At 46.0% G+C, this 15,499-nt stretch overlaps 1 protein-coding gene across 1 annotated transcript in view; it reads left to right on the top strand.

Moving 5' to 3' along the window:
- The window catches only part of LOC311148107 (chemokine-like protein TAFA-1), a gene marked incomplete at both ends in the record, with an annotated part of 36,119 nt that extends 21,065 nt beyond the window's left edge, over positions 1–15,054 (top strand). Inside the window, 3 exons of the mRNA XM_084185013.1 lie at positions 11,962–12,102; positions 14,041–14,165; positions 15,019–15,054. Of these exons, the coding sequence (XP_084041139.1) occupies positions 11,962–12,102; positions 14,041–14,165; positions 15,019–15,054 (302 nt within the window). The remainder of the gene's footprint in view (positions 1–11,961; positions 12,103–14,040; positions 14,166–15,018) is intronic.
- Between the last annotated feature and the right edge of the window lie 445 nt (positions 15,055–15,499).

Raw genomic sequence — 15,499 nt, 5'->3', positions numbered from 1 at the left:
GGGCTAACGCCGAGTGGAGGAAGATGGACGCCAACACCATCTCCTACGCCGAGTTCTCGGGGGAGCGTCTAGTCCACCTGAGACAGGGGAGGAGGAGCGCACAGGCGTTTGCTCTAGAGTTCCGGACTCTAGCGGCGGACGCAGGGTGGAATGAACGGGCCCTCATCGACCATTTTCGATGTAGCCTACGGGAGGACGTTCAACGTGAGTTGGCCTGCAGGGATACCCATCTCACCTTCGACCAGTTGGTCGATATGTCCATCCGTCTGGACACCCTGCTGGCCACCCGTGGACGTCCCGAGGGGGGTCCGTCCATTCCGCCCTCCGGCACCTCCGAGCCGAGCCCTATGGAGCTCGGGGGTGCCGGCGCTAGAGAAAGGAGGAGGAGGAGCCCGAGGGGGCCTGTCTCCTGCACCAAGTGCGGTCGTGGAGGGCACACTGCGGCCAGGTGCTGGGGAGGGTTCTCCGGGGGAGAAGACAACAGGCCACGCACTGGGGGGGCCTCCCAGGTGAGTAGACGTCCCACTTACCCAGAGCTTTCTGTTGCGCACTTTTGTAAACCTGTGTGTTTTCCACAGGTTGCACCTCATTCCCAGCATAAGGCGCTAGTAGATTCAGGCGCAGCTGGGAATTTTGTTGATCGGAAGTTTTGTTTAGATTTAGGGATCCCTCTCCTACCTGTTGACAAACCTTTTCCCGTTCATGCCTTAGATAGCCGCCCGTTGGGGTCGGGGTTGATTAGGGAGATCACAGCACCACTTAGGATGTGTGCGCAGGGGGGTCATGAAGAGACTATACAGCTGTATCTGATCGACTCTCCTGCGTACCCAGTGGTGCTGGGAATTCCCTGGTTAAGCACCCATAACCCTGCTATTTCGTGGCAACAGAGGGCTCTCGATGGGTGGTCTGCTCAGTGCGAGGGGCGATGTCTGGGTGTTTCTGTGGGGGCGACTTCGGTGGAAAGTCCAAACCAAGTGCCCGCACTGCACATTCCGCCTGAATATGGGGATTTAGCTCTCGTGTTTAGTAAAACTAGGGCGACGCAGTTGCCTCCTCATAGACAGGGGGATTGTGCGATTGATCTCCAGGCAGGAGCAGCGCTCCCACGGAGCCACGTGTATCCTTTGTCTCAAGAGGAGAGAAAAGCTATGGAGACTTACATAGCCGAATCTTTGAGACAGGGATACATTCGGCCCTCCACTTCTCCCGCCTCCTCAAGTTTCTTTTTTGTGAAGAAGAAAGATGGAGGGTTGCGCCCGTGCATTGATTACCGTGGTCTCAATCAGATTACTGTGAAATACAGTTATCCACTCCCTCTGATTGCGACCATGACAGAGTCATTGCATGGAGCGCGGTTTTTCACAAAATTGGATCTCAGGAGCGCGTATAACTTGGTGCACATTAGGGAGGGCGACGAATGGAAGACAGCGTTTAGTACCACACCAGGTCATTTCGAATATCTCGTCATGCCATATGGGTTGATGAATGCTCCATCAGTCTTCCAATCCTTCGTAGATGACATTTTCCGGGATATGCAGGGACAAGGGGTGGTCGTGTACATTGATGACATTCTGGTGTACTCGTCTACCCGAGCCGAGCATATAACCCTGGTGCGTCGTGTATTGAGGAGGCTGTTGGAGCACGACCTATATGTCAAGCCAGAGAAATGTCTGTTTTTCCAGGAGTCGGTCTCCTTTTTGGGTTATCGGTTGTCCGCGTCAGGGGTGAGAATGGAGGTGGATCGTGTGTCCGCTGTGCGTAATTGGCAAACTCCAACCACTGTAAAAGAGGTGCAGCAGTTCTTGGGCTTTGCGAATTACTACCGGAGGTTTATCCGGGGTTTTGGACAGGTGGCAGCTCCCATCACGTCCCTTCTGAAAGGGGGTCCGGTGCGCCTGCAGTGGTCAGCTGATGCGGACAGGGCCTTTAGGAGACTGAAGGACCTGTTTACGTCGGCTCCGGTGCTGGCGCATCCGGATCCCGCATTACCCTTTCAGGTTGAGGTAGACGCGTCTGAGGCTGGTATAGGGGCCGTTCTCTCTCAACGGTCCGGCACGCCACCTAAACTCCGCCCCTGTGCTTTTTACTCAAAAAAGCTCAGCCCGGCGGAGCGTAACTATGACGTTGGGGACAGGGAGCTGTTAGCTGTAGTTCAAGCCCTTAAGGTGTGGAGGCATTGGCTTGAGGGGGCTCAACACCCTTTCCTCATTTTGACTGACTATCGGAACCTGGAGTACATCCGGGCAGTGAGGAGACTGAACCCTCGCCAGGCTCGATGGAGTATGTTTCTCACCAGGTTCGTATTTAAAATCACGTACATCCCTGGGTCCCAGAATGGTAAGGCAGATGCGCTGTCCCGGCGGTATGACACGGAGGAGAGGTCCGTTGAGCCTACTCCCATACTACCGGAGTCTTGCCTTGTGGCACCGGTGGTGTGGGAGGTCGATGCCGAAATCGAGCGAGCATTGCGTACCGACCCCAGCCCTCCACAGTGTCCTGAGGGTCGGAAGTACGTTCCGCTCGAGATTCGGGATCGACTCATTTACTGGGCTCACACGTCACCCTCCTCTGGACATCCGGGTATTGGCTGGACAGTGCATTGCCTTAGCACTAAATACTGGTGGCCCACTTTGGCTAGGGATGTGAGGGTTTATGTCTCCTCCTGCTCGGTGTGCGCCCAGTGTAAGGCGCCCCAACATCTGCCCAGGGGTAAGTTACAACCCCTGCCCGTTCCACAACGACCATGGTCCCGCCTCTCGGTGGATTTTGTGACAGACCTTCCCCTCTCTCAGGGGAATACCACCATCCTGGTCGTTGTGGACCGGTTCTCTAAGGCCTGTCGTCTTCTCCCTATGTCGGGTCTTCCTACTGCCCTACAGACCGCTGAGGCCCTATTTACCCACGTCTTCCGGCATTACGGGGTACCCGAGGATATAGTGTCTGATCGAGGCCCCCAGTTTACCTCCCGTGTTTGGAGAGCGTTCATGGAGCGTTTGGGGGTCTCGGTTAGCCTTACCTTAGGGTACCACCCGGAGAGTAACGGGCAGGTAGAACGTGTCAACCAGGATGTGGGTAGGTTTCTGAGGTCGTATTGCCAGGGCCGGCCGGAGGAGTGGGCACGGTACATTCCCTGGGCCGAGATGGCCCAGAATTCTCTCCGCCACTCCTCTACCAACCTAACCCCCTTCCAATGTGTGTTAGGTTACCAGCCGGTTCTGGCACCTTGGCAGCAGAGCCAGATCGAGGCCCCTGCGGTGGATGATTGGATGAGGCGCTCGGAAGAGACGTGGAACGCTGCCCACGTCCACCTGCAGCGGGCCGTCCTTCGTCACAAGGCGAGCGCCGATCTCCACCGCAGTGAGGGGCCGGTGTACGCACCCGGAGATCGAGTCTGGCTCTCTACCAGAAACCTACCCCTCCGCCTGCCCTGCCGGAAGCTGGGTCGGCGGTTTGTGGGGCCCTTTAAAGTCCTGAGAAGATTGAACGAGGTGTGTTATAGGTTATATCTACCTGCTGAGTATAAGAATATTAACCCCTCGTTCCATGTGTCTCTTCTCAGGCCGGTGGTAGCTGGTCCACTCCAGGACAATGAGATAGGGGAGACTCCTCCGCCCCCACTGGACATCGAGGGGGCTCCGGCGTACACCGTTCGGTCCATCTTGGACTCAAGACGCCGGATGGGGGGTCTCCAGTATCTCGTGGAGTGGGAGGGGTACGGCCCGGAGGAGCGGTGCTGGGTGCCGCGGAGGGACATCCTAGACCCATCTCTCCTGTCGGAGTTCCACCGGGACCATCCCGCGCGCCCTGCTCCGCGTCCTCCTGGTCGTCCCCGAGGCCGGGGTCGGCGCACGGCTGGAGCCGCGCGTCAAGGGGGGGGTACTGTCACGGTTTCGGCCGAGGCTGCTCCTCCTCCTGGTTCGGGCAGGCTTCGGCGGTCGTCGTCCCCGGAGTACTAGCTGCCACCGATCTATGTTTCATGTTCGTTTGGTTTTGTCTTGATGTTGTACACCTGTGTCTTGTTAGTCCTCGTTAGTGTCCTATTTAGTTCTCGTTGTGTGTGTTTGTCTTTGTGTGTGATTGCTCTTCTGTTTCGTGTTGGAGCTACGTACTTCCCTCCAGTGTTTTGGAGAGGTTTTTCGCACATGTTAGTGCGCCGTTTGATTGACGCCTGTGTGCGCCGTTATTTCGCCTTCGGGCTTATTGTGCTTATTTTCTACGTGAATATTGCACTAAAGTCTTTTGGACTGAGCTTCTGCGTCCTGCGCTTGATTCATGCACCACACCCACCTTCAGCACCCCTTGACACCCTTACCCTTACCCTAACCCTAACCCTAGCTTCATGTCCACACCAAGGTTCAACCGTAAACCTAGCCACAACCCTAACCATTACCCTAACCCTAACTCTTACCCTAGCTTCATGTCCACACCACGGTTCAACCCTAACCCGAGACATAACCCTAACCCTTTCATAAAAATTCATGACTTGTCAGTAAAGGAAACTATATGTCCAGTACACCTACAGTATTTCTGCAGGTTGATCCCTTACTGAGTTGTTACCCTCCATTCTTATTTATTTCAAATGCTCGACAGCGATATGCAATTCATTATCATGACTTAAACCTCATTAGCTAGTAAAATAGCATCTTGAATTCCTAATTGGGTCCAAGGGGGAGGGTTGGTATGATAAATAATCAAGGTAATTAATACTGTGAGTATCAGACTCTATTGCAGATTTCAGCTTCTTATGCCTCTAATACCTCCTTGGTGTGCCACAAATAACTTTGCATATTCAAACCACAGATCCAATAGCAGCAGGTTCAGAGTTGGTGATAAGCATGCAGCATGCCGAGATAGAGTGGTGTGGTATGATAGAAATGACTGCTCTGTTGCAATAACGAGAACCCTATCATAGGAAGAGTGATGGAGTTAGCCTAGAGAGAATCAATTGGGGCAGAGAATGAGTAGTGTGTGTTGTTCTCACATGGGACATGTGATAGGAAAACACCAACACAATGTTAATAGGGATGATGAATGGTGTACTGTCCCCTCACTCTAACCAAGTGGTATACTAATAGCAAGCGTAAAGAGTACAATTATTGTACTTTTCATACAATAGGCGACATACGTCACCAACACCCACATATCTAGTCTATTCTCAATGCACAATTAAGATAATTGAAAGTACTTATTACCTAAGACATCTCTGCACAACACAAGCATATTGGATTAGTAATTAACCATTTCCTTCAACTCCCATTACCAGCCCCGTCACCCTGCGAAACTTAGGTAATCATTGCTATCCAACCCAGGAGAGTACATGTCTTATTGTATAATAGGTAATTTAAGCATTCTATTATGCTGTACATTATTTACACAGAGCACATGTTGCAGCAGAGTGCAGTAGAAGGGAAGCCAGACACACTCGTACCCTGCACCGTCCGTCCAGCCCTGAGAGGAGAGTACCTAAACTCATACAAAAAAGGTGCTATCAAGAACCTAAAAGGGTTCTTCGGCTGTCCCCATAGGAGAACACTTTGAAGAACCCTTTTTAGTTCAATGTAGAACCCTTTCCACAGATTGGTTCTACATGGAACCCAGAAGGATTTACCTGGAACCAAAAAGGGTTCTCCTATGGGGACAGCCGAAGAACCGTTTTGGAACCTTTTTTCTAAGAGTGTAGCTACAGATCCAAGCTGAGCAGCTTTCTGACGACTCTTTGAATAGTACCCGCCTTTCATCTTCCCTCTTTCTTTTTCATGCAGACAAAGTCTTTCATCTGGGAAGGCTACATACTGATATTAAATACCTGGAAACGTAGCAGACAGAGAGAGCTAGGGCAAGATGGATAGACAGGCAGACAAAGCATTGACATAACATTTTTGAAACGAGAATAAAGAAGAATGTTCCATGTTTCTTGTCCTATTTTTACCAAATGGCAGATTTTTGTTTCATTGCATGGTTGCTACTGTAGTTTGTTGTCACGCCCAACAACACATATAGTATATCCACAGCAAAACGAAATCACCATGGACATTTTGTCACATAAGGATCCTCCTCCTCAAGACTGGGAATATGATTTCATGCCCTTGATCAATACCAGTTTTACAGCAGCCTTTGAGTCCCTGTGTGACAGCTGTGGAGACAGGTTTTGAGGCTCCGATGCAAATGGAAAAAACCCATTCCCTTTCTCTCTCTGGTTCCTCCCTTCCCTTTCTCTCTCTGGTTCCTCTCCTCCCTTCCTCTCTCTGGTTCCTCTCTTCCCTTCCTCTCTCTGGTTCCTCTCTTCCCTTTCTCTCTCGGATTCCTCTCCCCCTGTCCTCTCTCTCGGTTTCCTCTCATCCCTTCCTCTCTCTGGTTCCTCTCCTCCCTTCCTCTCTCGGATTCCTCTCCTCCCTTCCTCTCTCTGGTTCCTCTCCTCCCTTCCTCTCTCTCAGATTCCTCTCCTCCCTTCCTCTCTCTGGTTCCTCTCTTCCCTTTCTCTCTCTGGTTCCTCTCCTCCCGTCCTCTCTCTGGTTCCTCTCTTCCCTTTCTCTCTCTGATTCCTCCCCTTCTCTCTCTGGTTCTTCTCTTCCCTTCCTCTCTCTGATTCCTCTCTTCCATGCTGTGTTCATAGATCTTTAACACAGGAGGGTGAAAGATATGGTCCTGTGCAACGGGCCACTGAGAATGGACAATACTTTATTAAAATGCAAAATAACTACTAAGAGGAGGGAGCTGCTGCTGCTGTTTTATGTGACAGTGCTGCCTGTCATATATTTCATAAATGTCCTTGCTTATATTAATTTTCTCATGGGCCGTACTTTTTCTGAGTAGCAATTTATATTTTTCTTCAGCCATGTGTAAATTGTGCATGCTGTGAAAAAGGACTTTGCTAAATCCAATTCAGAGCGGGAGAGGGGAGAGTAATTCTTTCTGGTCTGCGAGGGTAAAAGTAAACACACACACACACTTACACACCACACACACACTTACACACCACACACACACTTACACAACACACACGCACTTACACACCGCACACCACACACACACTTACACACCACACACACACTCAAGAAGGGACTGTCAATTCCAAGTTTAGCCTTCTTGATCAGTGCATTATCAGGACTTCTCAGTGCTTTTCAAAGCCATGTTATTTGCTCTAAGAGAGAAAAGGAAACGTTGATTTTACATTGTTCATAACATTCAGCTATTCAGTTTTTGTTTTCTCTCCCTTGACTCACACGATTTATCTAGATGTCATTTTGTCTTTTGAATTGCAAAAGACAAAGTTATGATTGGCAATCATATCATACTGTCATCCGTTTTTCTTTTTTGCAGAAACAAATTTGTCATGATCGGCACACAATTTATCATGCAATATTTGTCTCCATGTTTTCCCCAAGCATTTGAGACCAGAATACCGCACTGCAAGGACTTCACTGGGTGGAAAAACCTAGTCTTTCAATTTTACACCATGCAGGCTTATGTTTTGTGACTCTCACTGTCTTCCATCTGCATTAATTTGACATTTTCTAATCTGGTTGTGTCATTTCCTGCCATTGAGAGGGCTGTGGTAGCCTGCTGGCATGGACACAGAGGATGAACCATAAGAGCTGCCTATTACAGGTCACCTTGAGCGAATCTTCTATTTAATGGTGACAGGCTGGCTACTTCCCTTCCAAACATGGGCTGTGGTTTGCCAGAACTCTTGGAGATGTGTGTGTATATGGGAAGGATACATTCACAACGTAGTACGTGTGCATTCACAGAACCTCGCAAAAGAGCCATGTTACCTGCTAAATTGAGCATCTAAGGCTTTCCAAGTGGATGACAGTGTGAAACACAGCAGAGATAGCACATTACATTCAATTGCAGTTTCATATTTCTTTTTAGAAACTAATTTACTGTGGAAACCTGGTGTTGTGACCTGTCCAAATCATGGGTTCCTAAAATATTAAGAGCTCACACAAACATCTTTCTCTGCAGCCCCCACGAACCAAGGCTCCCAAGTCCCTTTTACACTGGTCTGAAGTGTTACAACCATCTTCCCTGAATGCCACAGAAAGTACATTGCCAAATATCAGTGGATGGCAGTGTGAAACACAGCAGAGATAGCACAGTACATTCAATTGCAGTTTCATGTTTCGTTTTAGACAAGCACAGCGCATGCACGCACGCATGCACACGCACCACCACACACACACACACACACTACCACCACACACACACACACACACACACACACGCACACACACACCACCACACACACACACACACCACCACCACACACACACACACACACACACACACACACACACACACACACACACCACAACACACACACACACAGCACAGATTGCTGGAGAGGGAAAGAGTGTACCCACTACCCATTGAGATAGAATACATGCGTTCAGATCCTCCGGAGACTACTTCACACGTGTTTAATACAGTAGACAGCAAATCATGGCATGCTTATGGCATATAGTGACATTTCTAGTGAGATGTAGCAAACATTTGCCTCTGAGCAATAGCAGCTTCATCACTGGTGAATAGCCATTTATTGGTCCCATATGGCCCCTGTTCACATCCATTAGGCACAGAGATGATCAGATGTAGATTGTAGAATGTCAGTGTTGTGTGTATTATCATACATGGGTTGACAATACAGTATGAACCTCTATAGCAGGGGTAATAAGTCCTAATTTCTGATTTCTGCTGGCTTTCCCTGGGTTGTACTCCTATGTTACTCCTCAGAAACTGATTTACTCCTCTGTTACTCCTCAGAATCTGATTTACTCCTCAGAAACGTATTTACTCCTCTGTTACTCCTCAGAAACGGATTTACCCTGTTACTCCTCAGAAACTGATTTACCCTGTTACTCTTCAGAAACTGATTTACTCCTCTGTTACTCCCCAGAAACTGATTTACTCCTCTGTTACGCCTCAGAAACGAATTTACTGTGGACACCAGGTGTTGTGACCTGTCCAAATCATGAGTTCCTAAAATATTAAGAGCTCACACAAACGCCTTTCTCTGCAGCTCCCACAAACCAGAGCTCCCAAGCCCCTTTTACACTGGTTTGAAGTGTTACAACTATTTCCCCTGAATGCCACAAAAAGTACATTGTCAAATATCAGGACAGTACCTTATCTTTCCTCAATATGCAGTGAAAAATAGTCTATAACCTCAGCAAACTTGCAGGTGCTTTCAAAAGGTCAATGTCTCTAGCTAAATAAATGTTTGGGTGGCAGATTGTGTGTTGGCACCTATGACAAACCCAATGTTTAGATGACTGTATAGACAGGAAGAGGGCACTGGCAGAAACATGGCATGGCATGGCAACTAAAATAGTGCGTTACTAGCAGAGCCCCTCCTGTTCCTGCCTGCATTACCCCCGACCCCCTGGAACGACTGTCTCAGTAGGATTCCTGTTCTCTGTCAGTCAACAGAACAGAGGGAGAAACAATGAGGAAAGAGATCAGGAACTGGCTCATGACCTGCTTAACACCATGTGCTTTTCAGGGAGAGATAGGATATTATTGTGCTTTTCAGAAAACACACAAACCCACCCAACCTTCATACAATTCCATGAGCCATATAACTACACAAACACACACACACAAGTTCTGAAGCCATTTGTCATTAGGACAGCTGACTTTGTTCTCAGTGATTGATAATGGAAAAGGGAATGGAAATACAGAAAACAATTACATCCTGGCATGGCTCCAGCAGCCGTCACCTGATGAGGCACTATTCATCTCCAGCCATGTTATTCTCCATCTCTCCCTGATATATTCATGATGCAGAGATATGGTCTCTGAGCATGCAGCCTGTGTGTGTGTGTGTGTAGAGATGGCATCTCGGAGCATTAAGAGTGTGGCAGTCACAAACTGAGCCACGCCGACTGAGCTTAAAGAACGCTCATCAGTTTCACATTACTTTTGTTTAAAGCCACCGAATACACCTACCTGCTGGAAATAACCAAGCCTATTTGCATTTTTATTTGATTTTAATATATTCTTCATAGGTGACGATTTCCAAATATAGAGTATATCCAGACTCAAACTTCTTCTGTTCTCGTTACTGCTCATCTCAGCAAGCAACGTAAGCAACGAACAAAGTGGATTCTGTTGAGTAGTGTGGTTTTTAATAGATCAAAGGATTAATCTGGGTCTTGTTTTATGCAATTAAGAAGATGCATTAAAGAGAACAAAGCCCTGTGGGCTGTTGATGTTTTAACTGATGGCCTACTGCTTCCACTGCTAAATAAAATCAGGATTATCATTGTGCAAACATGTCCCGTTGTTATACAGGTTCAGAGACACAGTTTATGTCTCTCCTCAACTCCTGCCAAAGGCTGTTGATGTTTTCTCAACCACCAGCCTTGAGTCACAAAAACCCCACTGAAACCACTGGGAAATCTGGTCAGACAGAGAGATTTGGAAAGCGATGGTTTTTAATTTATTTCCTCCCCCTCAATTAAACTTAGTCAATTACCATTGTTTAATTACTCTATTACAATTATTTCTGCCAATTAAACCTCTAGGCTGTCTCCAACGGAGCTTCCAATCTCTATTGCTGTTATTTGCTGTCACTTCTCAGTCGAGCTAGGCTCATACAATACTTCAGATAGCTGACAGGGTGATGTACAATGCACACTCTGAAAAACACATTGTTATGCATAAAGGCAGTGTGTGAGTGAAGTATATCAAAAGTCCTAATTAAACCCTAACTAATAATGGTAAAGTCTCTACAATTCTTTGCATGTTGTATTGAAAATGTGTAAACGAAATCCTCTTGCTAATGAGATGAGGTGGTGGAATGAGTGAGTCAGTCAGTAGGAGAGGAGTATGGGCTGTGTGGTCTCCTTTCAATCAGGGGTCAGGAGGTCATCCAGCGTTCAGGAGAGGTCGTGGTAGATAATCTCTCCAGGCTTTAACATGATGGCTGAATTATAGCATGAAGCTGACACCGACTCCTCTCCAACCTGAATTTAAACTCTTTTAAATGTCTATCTGGGTTTGACTCTGAATATGGGTCTCACTTGAAATCTTAGAAGACAAATCTAATTTCTATCTAGTTGGAAAAAAGTCCTTTGGCTGTATTTGATTAATCTTTGGATATTGCACAGGGTAAGGCGATAGCATTATTATTCAACCAAGTCTCATGGGCTATATGTTCCATAGTATTACTTTCATCAGCAGGTGATAACCATTGCGGCTCTGCAATTACATTCTCTAGTCATAACACATTTTGAAAACGTAATGGCATATACATTTCTCTCTACAAACTCCTCCAAATGGGAAACATTTCATATTTTCCTCCTTATTCACATATACATTTTCCTTGTCTTTGGTCGACAGACAGGCCTAATTACTGGATGGGTCATACTTGTTGTGTTGTTAGGTGTAAGGGCAGACCGTTGAGGACAGCAGGTGCGGCATCCTGATAAGGAGATAGTCTCTGTTCCGTAGGCTGAGTAAGACAGCCAGCCTGATGGCGGGGGACAGTGTCCTGTAGGCAATGTGAACCAACCTCCTGATAATTACATGAAGGGACATTATTCAGACTGAGACGGAGGGAGGGCCCCTGCAGGCCTTCTCATCCTGCTAATAGATATGGCTTTATCTACTCTCTCTTCAGCATCTTCATCAAGCCATCACACACATTAGGGGCCTCTGGGGCCTCACTCAATCAAAGCACAAAACGCACGACAGCCATTACTCTTGTTTAAGGCAAACATATTAATCGCTGTCACATGTAATACACTTGTGATATCTTGCATAAAGAGATACCATCTACAGTATGTTGATATAGAGATACAGCCTAGAACATACACAGGAATTTAACAGGCCAACAATGGGTCTACCAATATAGCTACATAAATCATTGTTGATTGTGCTGACTTTGCCATTGACTAACCTAAGAAGTTATTCTGAACAGTTTTTACTTGTTTGCTGTTGTTTATCTTTTCCTAGAGGGAGGAACGTGTGAGGTGATTGCGGCTCACAGATGTTGTAATAAGAACAAGATTGAGGAGCGGTCTCAGACGGTCAAGTGTTCCTGTCTACCAGGGAAGGTGGCAGGGACCACCAGGAACAGACCCTCGTGTGTCGACGGTGAGTAGAGGAGGACTACCATCCCAACCCCCATTGGTATTGCAGGCGCAAGGGAAGTGTGTGCCCTATCACTGATTGGACTCACACACACAGGTGCTGCTTATAGAACCCATATTCACCAGTTCTTGAATATTTTTTTTCAGGGTTGCATAAAAGTGATCCAATATATAACTTTGACTGTATATGATGCTTCATCCTTTCCCAATAGATCTGGGACAGCAGGTGGCCAGTAGAGATGGAGATGCCCCATCCCTTTCTTTTGATTAGCTCACTGCAGACATACGCAATTCATCAATGGCATACATTCCCTAGAGAAGTAGCAATGGTTCTTTATGTATTATGCAGTTTGTTTTGATTCGTGTCAGGTCTAAGGCAGAGTAGCCTAAGGAGTTGTTGCTTAATAGATGCACTATAACCTTGGTTCGATCCGACTCCTGGCAACAAACCACGGTAACCCTCTTTACCGTAAGGAACAGGTCAAAATGAGGTCCTCTTGGGTGTTGAATATGTATGGCTGGAAAACCACTTAGACTAGGACAGACAAGAACACTCAAACAAAACATTTACTGAAGTTGTGGCCATACTCAACTACCTAATTTTGTACTGTGGAAATGTACTGTTGCTTTATGAATTGTATGTATTGGCTTTTTGACAGATGAGGCACAATTTTACCATCTCTAGTAGAGATCCAACAGAAGACAGTAGTAACCTATGTCACTCACTATATACTGTATTTCTTCCTATGCTGTGCAGCAGAGAGAAAATGCTGCAATATTATAACAAATTTCATGCAATTCTACTCATTTTGACATGGGGTGAAGCAAAAATGTTGGCAGTTTTAAAGCTAATCTTTTGCAATTCTGCACATTTTGTCATGACTTATGCCATGTTAATGATATCTGAGTGAGAGTGACTAACAAAATCATACCGAGTCGGTATTCGGCCATAATTACTATAATTAAGTGATAACACCCGAGAAGCCAGTTTTGGAGGATATATCGGCACGGGTGTTGTTTCGTCTCGGGCCGGCAAACCGTGCCAATATATCCTCCAAACACAAGCTTCGAGGGCATTATCACTTTTATACAATGGGTTACCAACATATTCAAATGATGATTGACATATTTTCATTAAAAACGTCATTTTGATACTATTTCATCCTTCCACGAGATATAGTCCCGACACAAATCTAGGGTTTCTACCCAGGTTTTTCACGCTCAACAGTTTCCTGTGTGTATCAAGAATGGTCCACCACCCAAGTGACATCCAGTCAATTTGACACAACTGTGGGAAGCATTTGGAGTCAACATGGGCCAGCATCCCTGTGGAACGCTTTCAACACCTTGTAGAGTCCATGGCCCGACAAATTGAGGCCGTTCTGAGGGCAAAAGGGGGGGGGGGTGCAACTCAATATTAGGAAGGTGTCCTTAATGTTTTGTACACTGTTCTTTTTTGGGGTCACTTATGTCGCTTATGCCTGGGGCCAGCCCTGACAGTAGACATCACTTCTCACCTGCTTGTATGCTTCTTTAGATTCTAACCATTAGGAAATGTTTCCACAATTACTGAGCAGAGTACACAGACAGAGTGAGGGAATTTTAGGTCTCTTTTTTCTGTCAGGACTGACAGGGTATTTTCCTCTGTCAGATGTTCAAGATGTGGTGGACATTTACCCTGTATTTAAGGCAATTTTCTCTTCCCAGAGCAAGAATACGGTCTGCATTAGTCACAGCTATGCCCCCTCTTTCACTTAACATGTCTAGACATCTGTCTTTCTCTTTGATTTAAAATGCATGTAAGAAATGCTTTAAATACACCTAAGGTTGCTTTAGTGCTAGTCACCAATCCATCTTCAAGTCATATACTGCTATCTCATATTGCCTCAGTTTCCACTGGGTAAGAAATACTCAGGTCACATTATGGTTTTGTTGCCTGCAGCATCCATAGTGATTGGTAAGTGGTGGTGTGAGATGGAGCCCTGCCTGGAGGAAGAAGAGTGCAAGACGCTGCCTGACAACTCAGGCTGGATGTGTTACGCTGGGAACAAGATCAAAACCACCCGGGTAAGATAACCTCTCATTACAATTTGAATCAGAGTTATATTGGAGGAGGGATAGGTACAGTCATGGGAGATTTGCACCAACAGAACAATATAGAGTGTTTTATTGACAGACAAAGGCACAAGGTTTTGACTCAAGAATATGAGCGATACTTTCTCTTTTCTTTTTTAGAACACCCAACAACCTGCAAGCAAAGGATACCTCTAACTTTAGATGGACCAACTGCAAAGGTCAGCTTTGACATGTTCCATCTTCCATGGAGCTGTTACTGTATACCATCTTATCATAAACCATCTAATAATCAAGACTAACATTATAGCTGCACTGCAATATACTGTATCGCAATATCTGAGTGCTCTCCCTTTTATTTGTTTCAGATCAATCCAAGGACCCAACAGACATTCAGTTTACCTTACAGTTATAAGTGTGAACTTTCCTGTATAGAAAGGTGTGAATTATCAAAGAAACTGCTGCTCAAGGGCACTGAGGAATGATGCAGCTGAAGGATATCAATGGGAAACCCAGTGATTTCACAATTTTGTAATTTGATGGAACACTGCATTTGGATGTACAGCACATCTGAACTGCGTCTGATATTCGTCTGAGAATCTACTGCCTCCACTGTCCCAGCTCTCCGTTCTCTGGTATCAGCAAACAGACAGACTCTGCGAGAGAGAGAGAGAGAGAGACATTTCTGGGTTACTTTGAGCAAGTACTTTCTGTGGGGACTCAGGATTCTGTATATACCATGTTTCAGTCTCTTCATGTGAACAAGAACATTGTCTACAGTATGATGGTGGTGAAATGTAAATGATTCCAAACCCTGATCTGTTCTGTTCTTGTCCATGTGTTCCAGATTCCAGACCACAGCCAAAGGTCTAGTGTTTCTTAAACATACAATAACCTATAGGTGTAGATCATGTGAGGATGAAACTGTACATTGACTGTTAAAATGAAAAATTTGGCCAATATCAAGACATGTTTTTGTTATCAAAACTGTTTTTGTATTTGAATTCCTTAGGTCATCTCTGTTGCTTCCTTTTATAGTTCAGTTATCCATCAAACGGTTGATTGTTCACCAAAAAACACAGTAGGCTTACATTGTTTTTTTTTTACTCTTTTAGATGCCTTATGTGTGTCAACTTCTTCAACAACATAAAAAATCTACCATTGCATTGTGCATAAATATTAAATTAAACTACGGTGTGTCATGTAATTAAATATCTATTTTGCATTGGCTGTTTGAAGTATCAACAAATCAGCTTATCATAACAAGTGATGATAATTGCATCCATAGTGCACAGATATCAGAAAGCACAACGATCACAATCAACTTG

This window comes from Coregonus lavaretus, assembly GCF_964263955.1.
Source record: "Coregonus lavaretus genome assembly, chromosome: 20".
Taxonomy (NCBI): domain Eukaryota; kingdom Metazoa; phylum Chordata; class Actinopteri; order Salmoniformes; family Salmonidae; genus Coregonus; species Coregonus lavaretus.
This window is presented reverse-complemented; position numbering and strand designations above follow the sequence as displayed.